Source organism: Maylandia zebra, linkage group LG17 (genome assembly GCF_041146795.1).
Source record: "Maylandia zebra isolate NMK-2024a linkage group LG17, Mzebra_GT3a, whole genome shotgun sequence".
Taxonomy (NCBI): Eukaryota; Metazoa; Chordata; class Actinopteri; order Cichliformes; family Cichlidae; genus Maylandia; species Maylandia zebra.
The window spans coordinates 24,488,667-24,503,800 of record NC_135183.1 but is presented as its reverse complement, the minus strand read 5'-3'; the positions used below and the strand labels follow the sequence as shown (position 1 = coordinate 24,503,800).

The 15,134-nt window shown below is 40.4% G+C and overlaps 1 protein-coding gene and 1 non-coding gene across 4 annotated transcripts; both read right to left on the bottom strand.

The window, feature by feature from the left end:
- Positions 1–5,143: 5,143 nt before the first annotated feature.
- LOC106674893 (forkhead box protein M1) lies at positions 5,144–9,703 on the bottom strand. Of its 3 annotated transcripts, none has more exons than XM_076875994.1 (9): positions 9,271–9,703; positions 8,969–9,114; positions 8,546–8,737; positions 8,326–8,454; positions 8,007–8,066; positions 7,544–7,592; positions 7,248–7,420; positions 6,269–7,037; positions 5,144–5,691 (listed from the first exon to the last, which is right to left on the bottom strand). In XM_076875994.1, exons 1-9 carry the CDS (start codon positions 9,701–9,703, stop codon positions 5,339–5,341), a joined length of 2,304 nt encoding a protein of 767 aa, XP_076732109.1. In that variant the 3' UTR covers positions 5,144–5,338. The 3 variants fall into 3 exon arrangements, with proteins under 3 accessions (XP_076732109.1, XP_076732110.1, XP_076732111.1); XM_076875995.1 differs by having other exon boundaries at positions 9,301–9,703; XM_076875996.1 differs by lacking the exon at positions 8,007–8,066.
- Positions 9,704–13,494: 3,791 nt separating this feature from the next.
- trnav-uac (transfer RNA valine (anticodon UAC)) lies at positions 13,495–13,567 on the bottom strand. Its single transcript has one exon. It is a non-coding gene; the product is annotated as a tRNA-Val (tRNA).
- Between the last annotated feature and the right edge of the window lie 1,567 nt (positions 13,568–15,134).

Sequence of the window (15,134 nt, the reverse complement as noted above, 5' to 3'; positions counted from 1 at the left end):
GTTTTAAGCTTGTTTCAAAGATTCTGTACAGCAGCTTTAAATGTTTTCCAAAAGCACACATACACTTATCAGTGTTTCTCAAACTTTTTACAGTGTGATACCACCTGAGAAAATGTCAAGCTCTCCTAAGTACCACTATGAAAGCATGAAAGTCATAAATCTTACAACACAAAATTAGTATCTGCAGTAAAGATTTTTTCATACATTGTATACATTCTACCACAGGCAAAGTTGCCTCCATTTTTATATTCTTTTTTTAATATTTTGTAATAATTTATTTGTAATAATTTATTCTGTTTTGGGAGTGTTTTTTATGTATCTGTATTATATTATACATACACATTAAAAGTGAATCTCTGTCTAAAAAATGCACTCAGTTTACTTTTTACTCACTATGAGCATCATTCATTATTCTCCCCCAGTAATTAAGGTTAGGATATGTTTGTTTTTTTTTCCAATCCATTCTTCTTTTGCAGCATTTAAATAACCTTGATCAGATTTGATGGTTTTGTTACAGACTTTTCAAAAAAAAGTGTTTTGCTTTTCTTTCACAAATGTGGGGATTAAATTGTGGGGATTAAAAGTAAAAAAGGGAAAGGGGTTCACCTTGGCACAGAAACTCCTCAGATGAAAACTGGCTCTTGTTGGCACAATCAGGGGAAGCAACGCAAAGCTACCTCCCCAGCTTGTCCAGTGTGGATGACCTAGGCAGGATGTTGGCACCTTGAGTTGTTGAAGGAAAACTAGCTGCTGGCTGCTAGCTTTTTTTCTACAATCTCCTGGATGTCTTGGAATATAATGCCTTTGTCCCATGGAAACCACTTCACAAGAGTGGGAGTCCTTTAAAATCTACAAATGAAGAGTGATCCCAGAAGAGGGGTGCATGCTGGTAACCTCAGCAGCTGCAAGATAGCTTTGTCCCCGATGCTCATCAGTCGCTTCTGCCACTGATCCCAAGATACAGTAGTCTGAATCAGAGTGTGACCCACAGCCCACCAACAAAATGAGAAAAAGGTGCAAAAGGTGCACCTTTAGGATTAGAACAGCAGCCACTTTCTCCAGCTGTGGAAGTGTGCCTACAAAGACCACGCTACTGTGGTTAGCACATCCTGCTGCTAATGAGGATGCACACACACACCGAAATACAAATTTTGCTCATCGTAGTGGTCGTTTGGTCATTAAATGGCCATTTCTGGCCACTAACACGCTATGTGTGGGAGTTTGTTTTTTTGTTTTTGTTTTTTTTATTCATCAAAAGAAGAAATAATGCCAAAAAGGCATCGTTACTGTTACTGGTGCTGACCTGCAATGATGAGTGAAAAAAATATGAATTTTTATCAATTACATGGTGAAAAAATTGGAACTTTATTGCTATTTTTCCTAAAAAGTTAGTAGTAATATGTAATTTGACTGGTATTTGAAGGCTGTAGTTTCTGAATTTGAAAAATATTTTAGTTTTCACAACAAGGACTGGTGCTAATTTAAAAAATAAAGTCGGGCAAAGTAGAAAAATTTTTGTTTTGTTTTTGCCTGTCCTGTTTGGTTCTTTAGCCATATTTGAATTTTATAACATTTTGTGAATGTAAACAACATGAACATGCTGAGAGAGTTTTTCTCTCATTTGAACTTGTTTTGGTATAATGATAGATATGCTTCTGAATATTTGACAACCATTTCGTTCGCGACTGACCCATCACTAATGTTCTGAGGAGTACAGCGTCTGTCTAAACAACAAAAAGCAGAAGAAGAAGAAGCACCATTTAGCTGCCAGTTAAAAAAGAAGGATCAGGACACGGTGTCAGAAAAGAAAATACAGTACTGTTCGTTTCTTCAGACGATAAGTGATAAGCTGTACCCAGTTCATAAAGCATGCAGATTGTTCATGTTGAGTCTAAGCAAGTCTCCTGATTATCTAGTAAACAACAGCACCCTCTGCTGTTCCTAAAGAAAATTGACAGAGTTTCAAGTGTAACGTCATTGCTGGTTCAGCTGGGGGCAAGGTTGCATCATTAACCACAAGCTGAAATCAGTGCAGAGCACTAAAGCATGACAGGTTACATCCAAAAACTGAAGCTTGGTGCCGCTCCTGCTTCGCTAAAACTCATTTTAAGCCTCTGATGAGTCGAACCACTGAGATCACGTGATCCAGCTTTGCTCGGGGTCGAGGAGCTGATGGGTCAGGGTATGGGAAAAAGGAAGTGGGGATCTTTTTGGACACCAAATATCCAACTGTAGTCCTTACACTAGAGACGGCTTTTGATCTGACCACAGGCTTGGACAGTGTTGACACAACCAAACTAGACCCCGCAGTTGGGGGCAGGAAACTGCGTCCCCTCTCCACTTTCTCATGATTGAACACTGATGTTGCAAAAGCACATGAAGTCTTCAATCAGGGTAAATAACTGCACTCGGATGCCTTCTCTTGAAGCCACGACAAAGAGAGAAACTTGTCAAGACTCTCAAGTACACACACGCACACATCCTTTGGGGATGAAAGAAAAGTGTCAGCATCACGGCACAGTCTTACCCTTAAAGGAGGGAAGCAGTCGGGCCATTCCTGGGCCAGAGAGGAGAGAAGACAGATAGCATCTTGGGAATCTGTATACAGTGATGTGAGTCATGTGTGCAGTGTGTAGTACCTACGTATGCCTAACATTTATCGCAGGGAGAGTGGTGTTTATAGTGTCGGACACAGGCGAGCAGGCACCTGGCTTCTTTTATTGTCAAAATGCGTACTCCCTTTGGGTCTGCTTGCTGATGAGCTGTTCAGGGGTGTCAAACATAAAGCGCAGGGGCCAGAATCGGTTCGGGAAAGACTCTAATCCAGCCCACTGGACAAAATAGTTTCAGTTTTTCTGCTATTTACTACAGAAAGTATCTATACCAAATAGAAAAAAGTGCGAAAAAAGCACTTTTTCTGTAATTTTACACATTTATCAAGTTTCACTGGTTCGGTCCACTTCAGACCAAAGTGGGCTGTATGCAGCCCGTGGTGTAAAATGACTTTGATGTGTCAGTTCTAGATGGATAATGAATTTGACTACTTTTAGTCTCTACTTCAGCGCTGCTGGCAGCATTCACAAATTCAGTCTACTGTGCTGCGTAGGAAGCTTCTTTATTCATGCATATTTCTACCTAATTTCACCTGCTTTGTTTGACAGCAGGGTTGTTACTATAGCCAGGTTTTTACTATGCTTGTGAGTTTTTTTTAAATGAGATATAAATACCCACTCATTCTTATATATGATAATATTGCAAATAATTGTGTAATTGCTTTTGTAAGCTTTTGTATAGTTTTAGTAACCTGGTGGTGGCTGTAGCTCAGGTGGCAGAGCAGATCAGCCACTAATCAGAAGGTCGGTGGTTCGATCCCAGGCTGCCTCCTAGCTGCATGCCACGTATCCTTAGGAAAGATACTAACCCCATGTTCGCCTACTGGTGGCGGTCAGAGGGCCCGGTGGCGCCAGTTTGTGAATGACTGAATGTAGTGTAAAGCGCTTTGGGGTCCTTAGGGACTGAGTAAAGCGCTATACAAATGCAGGCCATTTAACCACTTCCACAAACATGTATTTACTCCTTCTGTTCTGTTTGAAAGGAGACGATCTTGCCATGCAATACTACGTTAAACGATTCCCTTAAACGAATCTGAGACCCTATCATTGTTGTTGTGTTTTTAGAAATCTCAGTAGAAACATAAGTGGAGAAAGTTTTGTGTGACAGATGGGTAGAATTGAATTTCCAACTGAAAGTTCAAGGCTGGAAATTAAAATATATGTTTGAAGGCTATAATTTCTAAATTAAAAAATATTTTGGTTTTCATGACAACGACTGGTGCTAGTTTAATAAATCAAGTTTGTCAATTTTATAGCCCTTTGGGAATATAAACAGGAGGTGGCCAATTTTGCCCATGAACAACCTGAGAGGGAGTTTTTCTTGTTATCTTCACTGCACAAAAATGTAATGATGCATATATAATTGTTTTGAAGGAAGGCTCAGAGGAGGTTGGAGGTTGTTACCATCATGGGTTCATCCGATCAGAATGAGAATGAACAGTCATCAATCACAGGTTTCTCCTTTTATTTGAATAATCAGTAGGGAAAGACACACATGGACTGCTGATTCACAAAGGAAACAAAGTGGGATTTAAGTCACTCTGGAACTCAAAACGTTACATGAACTCAGGAGACTCAAACAGAAACTCACCTCAGCTGCCGCCCCATGTGGGAGTGAAGAAAGAGTGAGCTATTTGCAAAAAGAAAATAGGGATTTTATGGTTTTTATCTCTTTGTAGATCATTACATTTATGTAATCTAACTGGTATTGAAAGGGTTAAAATTCTGAACTTGAATGAAATTTTGGTTTTAAGGACCAGAACTGATTCTTATTTAAAAAAATCAAGTCAATGAAAGTAGAAATATGTTTTAATATATTTGAATTTTATAGCATTTTGTGAATTTAAACAACAGGTTGGCCATTTTTGGCCACGAACAAGTCGAGTGGGAGTTTTTCTGTCACTGTGCAAAAATATATTAATGCATAAAAATCATTGATACTGTTAATTATTGATATAATTGTAGTTGCAGTGACGGTTACAAATAAATCAGGTTGCATGTATTACTTGGAAGAAAATGGGATTTTATGATTTTCTCTGTTTATGAATACTTACAAATGAACAAGCTGAGAGAAAGTTTGCTCTATTTCGCTTTCCCTGCACAAAAATAACAATAGAAAAAAAAATCACTGTTGATGTTAATTGATTACACGTCCCAGACTCTGCTATTAATAATACAAGAAAATCCAGTAGCAATGCAAATATATGAAAGTGAGTTTTGAGGTTGTCTTCCAACAAGTGCATTGTACAAACAAACTGGTGTTTCAAGGTTTAAAAATGTAAAAAATAAAGGGTTTTTTATATTTATAAAAAGAACTGATGTTATAGTTTAAAAATGTATGCAGAAAAATAGCACAAAAACCCCACAAAAAAATTATAAAAATTACACACCTAATCTGTTGCTGGACACTTTTGGCCAAGAACAAGCTGAAAGGATAGTGATTTTGAAGAAACCCAGAGGGTTAGTTAATTAATTAAAGACACATTTATTTATTTATTTATTTATTTAATTTAAAATGTAATTAATTATTGACACATATAATAAATTCCTTCAAGAAATGAATTCATGTCCTTCAAGAAGACAGACAAATACAGCAAAAAAGGAAAACCGTAAAACACAAAGGAGGCCAAATATGTAAAGAAATTCAAAGAAAGAACGATGTTACACTTTTCCCCTTCAAAAACAGGTGACACTGGTTAGCAATAGAGTCTGTGTCGGCCCTCTGACTACTTCAGCTGAGGGAACAACTCAGACCAGCTCATGTTTGCCATACCAAGTTCATCATCATCAAGACTAGACAAGCTAATATCCAACAATATCTTGTTCAGGTTGTTGTTCAAGGTATCTGAGACGAGGCCCTCTGTGATTGAGGGACTGGCTGGTGCGCCTCCTCCCCACAAAAGCTTTCTGGAGTAACTACTTGTGAAGCATCCGGTGGGTGACTCTGCTGGTCCGGTCACTCTGGACGGAGCGGATTTGAGAAGCTCAGTTGGGGAGTTAAACAGAGGCAAGTCTTTAAAGGGAGTGCTGCTGAAGCTGAAGGTGGTGTTGTCGTGTTGTGGAGTATCTGTGGGACCACCTGGTGTATGAACAGGAAAAAACATCAAACGGTAATTGAAACTGGAGCATCCCTGCAATCTATTTAACTATGTTAAATTTCCCCCTCATGTGGTAGCCAAAACCCTCCAGCAGCAAAGCAAATGTAAAAGAAATTTGAAGCTAAAAGCTCCTAAACTACTGCAAAAAGGAGGTCTGAATAAGTCTCCAATAAGAAATTTAAAATGATAGTATCAAGTGGGCCTTATTTGAACTTGTTTTGGTATAATCATAGATATGCTTCTGAATAGTTGGGTAAAACAGACAACCAGAGTAAATTTCTAGAGCACTAGGAGCGTGATATTTCTTCCTACATCAACAGCCTCGCCTTCTGTTGAGAGAAATCCTCTTCAATATGGACAGTTCGGATGGTTTAAATAGTGTCAGATCTAAATTTGTTTCTGTCTTGCTGCTTTGGTGTGGGCCTAATCATGTAGTGTTTACACAAAGAAAAAAAAAGGAAAAAGAAACAGGTGACACTGCTTAGCCATAGAATGTGTTTCGGCCCTCTGGCTATTTCAACTGAGGGATGAACTCAGACCAGCTGATGTTCGCCATACCAAGGTCGTCATCATCCAGACCAGAGAAGCTAACATCCAACAATATCTTGCTCAGGCTGTCGTTCATGGTATCCAAGACGAGGCCCTCTGTGATTGAGCGATTGGCTGCTGTGGAACTGCCTCCCTGCAGAAGCTCTCTGGAGCAGCTACTTTTGAGGCATTCGGTGGGCGACTCTGCTGGTCCGGTCACTCTGGAGGGAGCAGATGTGAGCAGCTCTCTTGGGGAGTTAAACAGAGGCAAGTCTTTAAAGGGAGTGCTGCTGAAGCTGAAGGTGGTGTAGTCGTGTTGTGGAGTATCTGTGGGACCACCTGGTGTATGACTAGGGCTGAAGTCCAGAATATTTTGACTTCCTTTGTCTACCGGGGTCACTTTAAAAGATGCAACATAAGAAGGTGGCTTGCTGGGGGTGGATGAGGTCAAATGGCTTCTACTTTTTATCGGGGTTTTGAATGAGAACTCCCTATCTGGGCTTTCCTGCCCATGCTTGTCTTCATCCAGCTCAATATGTGGATTGTCCTGGAATGTCAAAGCATCGGAGGCTACGCCAGAGTCAAAGAAATTACTTTCGTGGCAGAGGAGAACAGGCTCTTCATTCACAGAGAGAACCAAACGCTGTTTGCGCCGTGAGCTGCTGGCTTGTCTCTTTGGAGGAGCTTTGGGGGTCTCGCATTTAATTGGAACACATACCAGCTCCTCCTTCACTTCTACCTTAAAGTCCGTATTCTTCTGAGGAGATATCATCACAGCTGGGGAATCACTTTGTGTCACCTGTCAGACATGCAACCATTCCCATTAAAATCTTAGTGGTATGGGTGAAGTTCATACTCATCTCTATGCACATAATGTTGTCAATGTAAACTCTAGGGAGTTCCAAGAAATACTTGTTTTGAAAAGCAGTTTGCAACTTGCATAGCTTATGAAGTAAAACAACAACAACAACACATTTTAAAAAGCTGAAATATATGAGAAATTCATTACCTTCGGTGCTATGCGGACTCTCTTTGTTCCTCGTGAATTGTTCCCCTTCTGCTGGGAGCAGGGCGGAGGAAAAGGGGTAGAAGTGGATGGCAGGTAGACAGAAGGAGTGACGGGGAGCTGTATGGGCACCAAGTATGAATCGGTTCGAGGCAGAAGAGGTTTCATCTTTCTCTCTGAACACAGAAAACACATCAACATTGCACTACACATTTCCAAACTAAACAGCAGTTTGCCAACCTCTGATCTTTCTCAAGTCTCAAATTTATAAAACAACTCATACATTTCTTTTAACTCACCAGAGCTAGTTGGTGTTTTTCTTGCATCTGGAAGTGTCCTCTTTTGGTGCTGTGAAAAGTAAGATGAGACAGAAATTATATCAGTTAGGAGCCTTACTGTGCTGCCACCTACCAACACTGTAACTTGGCGTTCTGTCCAAAACTTGTCCCTTGATAGCTGACCCTACATCTTTACCCTCAGGAAAGGACTAAAAGGAAGTTTTATGATTGTATGGATACCAGACATTAGGAGAAACAAGTGCTCTTAAAGCACATTAGCCTTTCAGACTGACTTCAGCCTCTCTGCTTCCCTGCTGCTCTCGTCTCCTCCTGCAACAAAAACAGGTGTAGCTACACTGTGTAGGTTTGAAAGTCTGGTGACAAATAGATTCATGAACGTTCAGATTTTTCTGAGGTTGTGACTTGAAGATGGCTCCTGAAGAACTAAAAGAAAAGAAAAAGAAAGGGGCTAAATCAGTCTTACTTGATTAGCCAGTAAAAGCATTGGCACAGGAACAGTGGCAGTCACTGGATCACAGCCCGGCTACAGAGAGAGATGTGAAGTGAGATTAGGGGGAAAATAAGATGAAAAACAATATGAGGAATCTCAAAACACTCTCAAGGTGTCAGCCATGAAAAAAACAAAACAATTGAAAAACAAGGATCCAAGCAAAATCATTATATAAACACAAGGTAAAACAATAAGCATTTAACAAGCATTCTTGCAACAAAACATTCAGGCCAAGTACCACAAATGTTCCCAGATATCACCGATGTAAAAGCAACGAGTCAGCTGCACTCACCTTGTACACATGATCAAGTGTGAGGCATCGATTGGCTTCAGGTCGGATAGTCCAGAAAGACTTTTTACCATCTGGAGACGTTTCACGAATGAACAGGTCATGCACAGAGAGGTTATGGCGGATGGAATTCTGCAATTATAAATGAAAAGAAAAAGTATTTGAAAACTGCTGCTTGCTGCAGAGCTGTGAACATATCACACTTTCAGCAGCTCTGAAGTACCTTCCAGCCTGGTTTGGCCACATCTCTATAGTAAGGGAAGTTGTTCTCAATCCACATGCAAATCTCTTTGAGGGTCATCCTCCTGTTCTTTCTGCTATTGATAGCAAACTGGATCATGGCCATGTAGGAGTATGGTGGCCTCTCTGAAATGGGTTGCTGAGGAGCTTCTGCACTGGTATGTGTATTGTGTGCCTATATGACAAAAAACAAACAAACAACAGTCAATAAATCTGACAGTGTAACTATTTTCTGTAATCAGACTACTATTGCTGTCATTATAAATCACAGTCATGACCAATTGGTTACAGGGTGTTTAGGGAACATGTAGCAACATGTCTGGGGTTAATGTTGCCTTCAGACAAGTTTGTGTCGGCACATAAAGGGCAAGGGAAAAAAAGCAGTTAACAAGAAAAAGCTCTGAACCTGAAAAGTCTGTAAAGAGTTCTGGTTCTCCTTGCTGCTGAGCTGCTTTGTAGAGTTTGGCTCCAAGGCACATGTGCTCATCCTACCCAACCACTTAAGGTCGGTAAGGCTGTCGTCAAAGGGACCGCAGTTTACATCCTTATTCACTAGTAAAGTAAAAGGGGAAAAAACATTGTTGCTTAAACAGAGGAGGAGTTAAATACAGATTATCAAATCAGACAGAGAGAAAAACAAGCACTAAATTCCACACTTATACTTTAAGTATTATCCTAAACATTAATAAAATAAATTTTTTTCCGTACATGGTTTAATTTCAGTTAGAAGTTTGTCACCTGGGAAACTGCGTGTAGTTTCAGCTTTGACTTTATGTCCTTCTGTACTCCTTGTAGCAGCCGCTTCAGCAGCAGACTGAGGATCAGCTCCATAGTCCCACTTGTTGCCACTCCCACTCAGAAGAATGAACTTGTTTGGGCCCTGGGCACCACATTCATTGCCTTTAGCTGTGAGGTCCCCAATAACGCTTTGAGCTTCTACTTTTTCGGGACTGACAACCACCTGAGTATCAGACTTGGATGGATGGTCCATGATGCGGATACCACCAGGAAAGCTCTGAACAGCAGCTGGTATTGACGGATCTTTGGAGCCTGATTCTCCAGGCTGTGAATCCGTCGCATTTTGATGAAAAGGCAGTTTTCTTCTTTTGAGAATCCGGGGTCTCGTCGGGCTCCGTCTCATGGTCAGATCATTGAAATGTGCCAAGTTGTTCAGGGGTATTCTGCACAAAAAACACAAACGAGCCTGAACAACGGAGATTAACTGTTACAACAAGAGTTAACAGTAACGGTAACGTTTAGCTGGGAGATGGAAATTATCAAGTCAGTTACTGGCGTTAGCCATCAAGTCCGTTCACAGCAATTCAGTCTAGATCAACTCGGAAAACTCACCGATTTAGCTCAAATACTGATCATAATAAAATACTAAGCATTTAACGCTAAACGGGTTAAATGTTATCTAGATAAAACTAAGGTCCGCACCTTCTTTTTATATCGTCAACTCCTCACTTTAGCGGCTAATTTCCTTCGGTTAGTGACGATTTCCAGCTTGTAGAACAAAAGACGTTAGCCAATGTTTTTAACTGTATGAAACGTTGCCAGGATTATATTTATTAGCAATCAAGATGTTCGTATATAATAGCTACGACACTAGAGAATTTTTGTCTGGATAACCATTTTGACAATTAATGAAACATTACCATATAACTTACATTAAGGTTAAGTATTTTTCCCGATGTAACAAGTCAAAATATATTCTAGTGAAAACCTCAATAGACTCAAATGACAACTTCAGACATAATTTGCGGTAAAACATACAGCATCGCTGTACATTCACTCCAGACATACTGCGCTATCCTGGGAACCACAGAACCATCCTGTGACTACATTACAAACAAATAAATGTAATTAAAATATATTGATGTCGCGGTAAAATTGACAGTTTTACTACAGATTTAAAGTAACTTTTCCACACATGAAGTCTTGATTAGGTGATGAGATTAGAAATACTTTATGTATTCTATATTTAGGGAAATATTTTTGTTACACCTGTGAAAAGACTGATGATATAATAATCATAAGAAGAAGAATATTTGGCAGATGACTCTGCCAGACAGATGTATTCTATTATAGAGAGTGAAAGCATACGATATGAAAGATTTCCTGCATGTGTGTTTATGGCAGTGGAGTGAATCAGATATCCAGTTTCTAACTAATTCCAAAGCCAGCCTTCCTAATATGTTTCTTGACGCTTTCTTGATGTCACCAGGTCTCATGCTGGCCCCCCAGCAGACCACAGCAATGCTGACAGATTGAAAATCTCCAAGTTTTTGCTGCACACATTGAAGGATCTCAGCTTTCTGCGCTTCCCCATTTTATATACACTCTCTGTGCTGGTTTTCCAGTTCAGCCAGTTGTCGATGTGGGTGCTCAGGTACCTTTTACTCCCCTACCACATCACCATACTGAAGAGACAGGCCTCCCAGACGACGCCACGAAATCATCCAGGAGTGTTTTGGACATTATTTCATACATCATAGTTATTTCAGGAGTACTTTGTTCTGTTATCTCCCATTTATATTTTGTATAATAATAAAAGTGGGACCAAATGGGACCCAGTAAAATATAGCAGTGAGTGTTTTTGGTCTATGTGCTTTCCAGGAAGTTTAATGTTCTGAGGAGGACAGCGTCTGTCTAAACAACAAAAAGCAGAAGAAGAAGAAGCACCATTTAGCTGCCAGTTAAAAAGGAAGGACCAGGACACGGTGTCAGAAAAGAAAATACAGTACTGTTCGTTTCTTCAGACGATAAGTGATAAGCTGTACCCAGTTCATAAAGCATGCAGATTGTTCATGTTGAGTCTAAGCAAGTCTCCTGATTATCTAGTAAACAACAGCACCCTCTGCTGTTCCTAAAGAAAATTGACAGAGTTTCAAGTGTAACGTCATTGCTGGTTCAGCTGGGGGCAAGGTTGCATCATTAACCACAAGCTGAAATCAGTGCAGAGCACTAAAGCATGACAGGTTACATCCAAAAACTGAAGCTTGGTGCCGCTCCTGCTTCGCTAAAACTCATTTTAAGCCTCTGATGAGTCGAACCACTGAGATCACGTGATCCAGCTTTGCTCGGGGTCGAGGAGCTGATGGGTCAGGGTATGGGAAAAAGGAAGTGGGGATCTTTTTGGACACCAAATATCCAACTGTAGTCCTTACACTAGAGACGGCTTTTGATCTGACCACAGGCTTGGACAGTGTTGACACAACCAAACTAGACCCCGCAGTTGGGGGCAGGAAACTGCGTCCCCTCTCCACTTTCTCATGATTGAACACTGATGTTGCAAAAGCACATGAAGTCTTCAATCAGGGTAAATAACTGCACTCGGATGCCTTCTCTTGAAGCCACGACAAAGAGAGAAACTTGTCAAGACACTCAAGTACACACACGCACACATCCTTTGGGGATGAAAGAAAAGTGTCAGCATCACGGCACAGTCTTACCCTTAAAGGAGGGAAGCAGTCGGGCCATTCCTGGGCCAGAGTAGGAGAGAAGACAGATAGCATCTTGGGAATCTGTATACAGTGATGTGAGTCATGTGTGCAGTGTGTAGTACCTACGTATGCCTAACATTTATCGCAGGGAGAGTGGTGTTTATAGTGTCGGACACAGGCGAGCAGGCACCTGGCTTCTTTTATTGTCAAAATGCGTACTCCCTTTGGGTCTGCTTGCTGATGAGCTGTTCAGGGGTGTCAAACATAAAGCGCAGGGGCCAGAATCGGTTCGGGAAAGACTCTAATCCAGCCCACTGGACAAAATAGTTTCAGTTTTTCTGCTATTTACTACAGAAAGTATCTATACCAAATAGAAAAAAGTGCGAAAAAAGCACTTTTTCTGTAATTTTACACATTTATCAAGTTTCACTGGTTCGGTCCACTTCAGACCAAAGTGGGCTGTATGCAGCCCGTGGTGTAAAATGACTTTGATGTGTCAGTTCTAGATGGATAATGAATTTGACTACTTTTAGTCTCTACTTCAGCGCTGCTGGCAGCATTCACAAATTCAGTCTACTGTGCTGCGTAGGAAGCTTCTTTATTCATGCATATTTCTACCTAATTTCACCTGCTTTGTTTGACAGCAGGGTTGTTACTATAGCCAGGTTTTTACTATGCTTGTGAGTTTTTTTTAAATGAGATATAAATACCCACTCATTCTTATATATGATAATATTGCAAATAATTGTGTAATTGCTATTTTTGTAATCTTTTGTATAGTTTTAGTAAACACTTCCACAAATTTATATTTTCTCCTTTTTCTAAAACAGACACCATCAAAATTGCGACGACATTATGCTGTTGTTGCTCAAGCTTTAAAAATGACGTGATTCACAAACCAGTGGGTGGAGGGGCAGTGGCTAAATCATCAGCTTAAAACAAGCTTTAAAAATGACCCAAAAGGCACAGAAAACAAAGTTACAGTCCAGTGACAAATTAGGTGTGGCGAAGCCTTGCAGGCAGCTACTGGTTGTAAGTGTTAGAGTGGGTACCGTCTGTCAGCTTAAACTATCTATCTCATTATAATGGATAAAGACTTAAGAATATTCTCAGTTTTTGTGGCCAAATGTAAACATGCTCTTTTTCTGCGGTAAATCTGTGCATTTTAATGTAAAAGTCTGTGGAGTGTGGGACCAGCCGCAGCACTTTTCTCTCCCTCTTAGACAACTAAACGCAGTAACCCTTCTTTCATTTTTTCTCAACCAAGATGTTTCTGCCATGTTTCAGTCCTGCTTCTCTAACAAAACGCATGAGAAATTAATGAGATTGTTCTCACAGCTACGAGGGCTAAAGATGGAAAAACCTATTTTAATTTAATGGTCATCAAACCACATTTTTATTTCTATATCTACCAAAGGGTCAAAACTCATCACTATGGGTGAAGATGTCTGTATGTGGCAAAGAGCTAAGGGGAAGATGACAGTCATGGTACTGCTGGGGATTGAACCCAGGACCTTCTGCGTGTAAAGCAGATGTGATAACCACTACACTACAGAACCAGATGGACTGCCAGCCATTGTTTTTACCTGATGAGTTGAATCCCATGCTGCTGATTCCTTATAAATATGTGGAAATATGTACATTCTGTGCTGCAGCTTGAAGGGGATGTTAAATGATCAAAAAAATAAAAATACTGTAAAATGCAACTTTAAATCCACCAGAAGTCATTTCAGAGCAGAATATTAAGAACAAAGTTATATGAAATGAATAAAGGCACACAGCAGGCGTTTGACACTTTCCCCCTAATGCTCTTGTGTTGACAAATTGAGCCTGCTTCTCTGAGGAGTCGTTATATGACAGACCTAGTCCAGAACCCAGTCTACCTTTCTATTTACCTTTCATTTTATGCGTGACAAGTCTGAAGACTTTATTAGCCAACAGATAAATCAAAGGGATGTAGCTATCGACTAGCAGTGCCAATATCTACAAAAGAGACAAACAGAGGAAACACTGAGTGGGAACCCGGAGCTGAATGACAAGCTTTCCGATATCCCTGTGTTTGTGTTATTGGTCTCAACAGCAACCCCCCATTACTGTCTGCATGCATGCTGAGACTCTTGAATTGTCCCTGATTTCCTGCTGTGTTCAGCAGTTCACGAAGGCAGACAGTCCTTCTGTGTTACTGTCAAATTCATTTTACAGTATCCAGACCACTCAACCATTTACATCCTGAGATTACTGCTTCGGGTAGAGATATTTTCAGCTTCGGCCAGAAAACTGAAAAACGTACACAATCACATCATAAGTTATTCTGTAAATACACAATAGATAAAAAAAAATCACATCATAGATCTGAAGAGATCCAATCTCTTAAATCCCTCATGCACTCAGGGGTTGATTGCTTTAGAAGAGGTGCAGAGCTTGCAGAAGGAGGAGATTCTGCAGTCATCCAGTTAAAAGAGCCAGTAATAAATAAAGACCACACCATATATGTGCATTTCCTCTCCGTGGACTTATGGAAACACATCACCTGGAGGAGCAACCCCTTGACCTTGTCTTGTCACAGCACTCTGAGCATGAGACAACGTTCTCAGATTTACAGGGGAGGAGATGCTGCTCCTGGCTGGCCATAGTGTTTCATTTGACCATAATAGGCCTTGTAGTGGTTGAAAAAGTGTGTGCTGGTAATCAAAGTTTCCCTGAGCAGAAAGACAAGATTGACTAAAACCAAGTAGACGGAGAGAGGACTGGAGGGGCGCACAAAGGTTTTGTAAGGTATACAGAAGTACGGTTGTCATGGTGATGACGGGAAACTCTTTTGTGCTTACGAGGCAGAAAAGTGTCTCCCCCTGGGAAACAGATGTGAGGCCAATGAATCTGCTAGTCAAAAGAAATACAGCTAACCTTTTATATCCATAAATTGTAATTTCCCTCAGTGTTACGCTTACTCCCATATCTTCAGCTTATGTTCTGTTCCTTTCTCGCATTTCTAGGTTTACACAGAAGTTTTAATGTTATCTTGTTGCCCTGTTGCCTCATTTCGTGTCAGCACTTTCATCTGCTTTTAAATTAACCCCTAATGACTAACAAAGAGATTCTGAAATTCAAAAAATATAAAAATAAAAC

What these genes read in the sequence shown, in the direction of transcription:
- LOC106674893 (XM_076875994.1), bottom strand. Translation starts at nt 9,703, where the DNA reads ATGAGACGGAGCCCGACGAGACCCCGGATTCTCAAAAGAAGAAAACTG. An exon ending in ACTCTTTACAGACTTTTCAG is followed by an intron (nt 8,738 to 8,968) that starts GTTCAGAGCTTT and finishes TTTGTCATATAG; the next exon opens with GCACACAATACACATACCAG. An exon ending in AAAAACACCAACTAGCTCTG is followed by an intron (nt 7,421 to 7,543) that starts GTGAGTTAAAAG and finishes TTCTGTGTTCAG; the next exon opens with AGAGAAAGATGAAACCTCTT.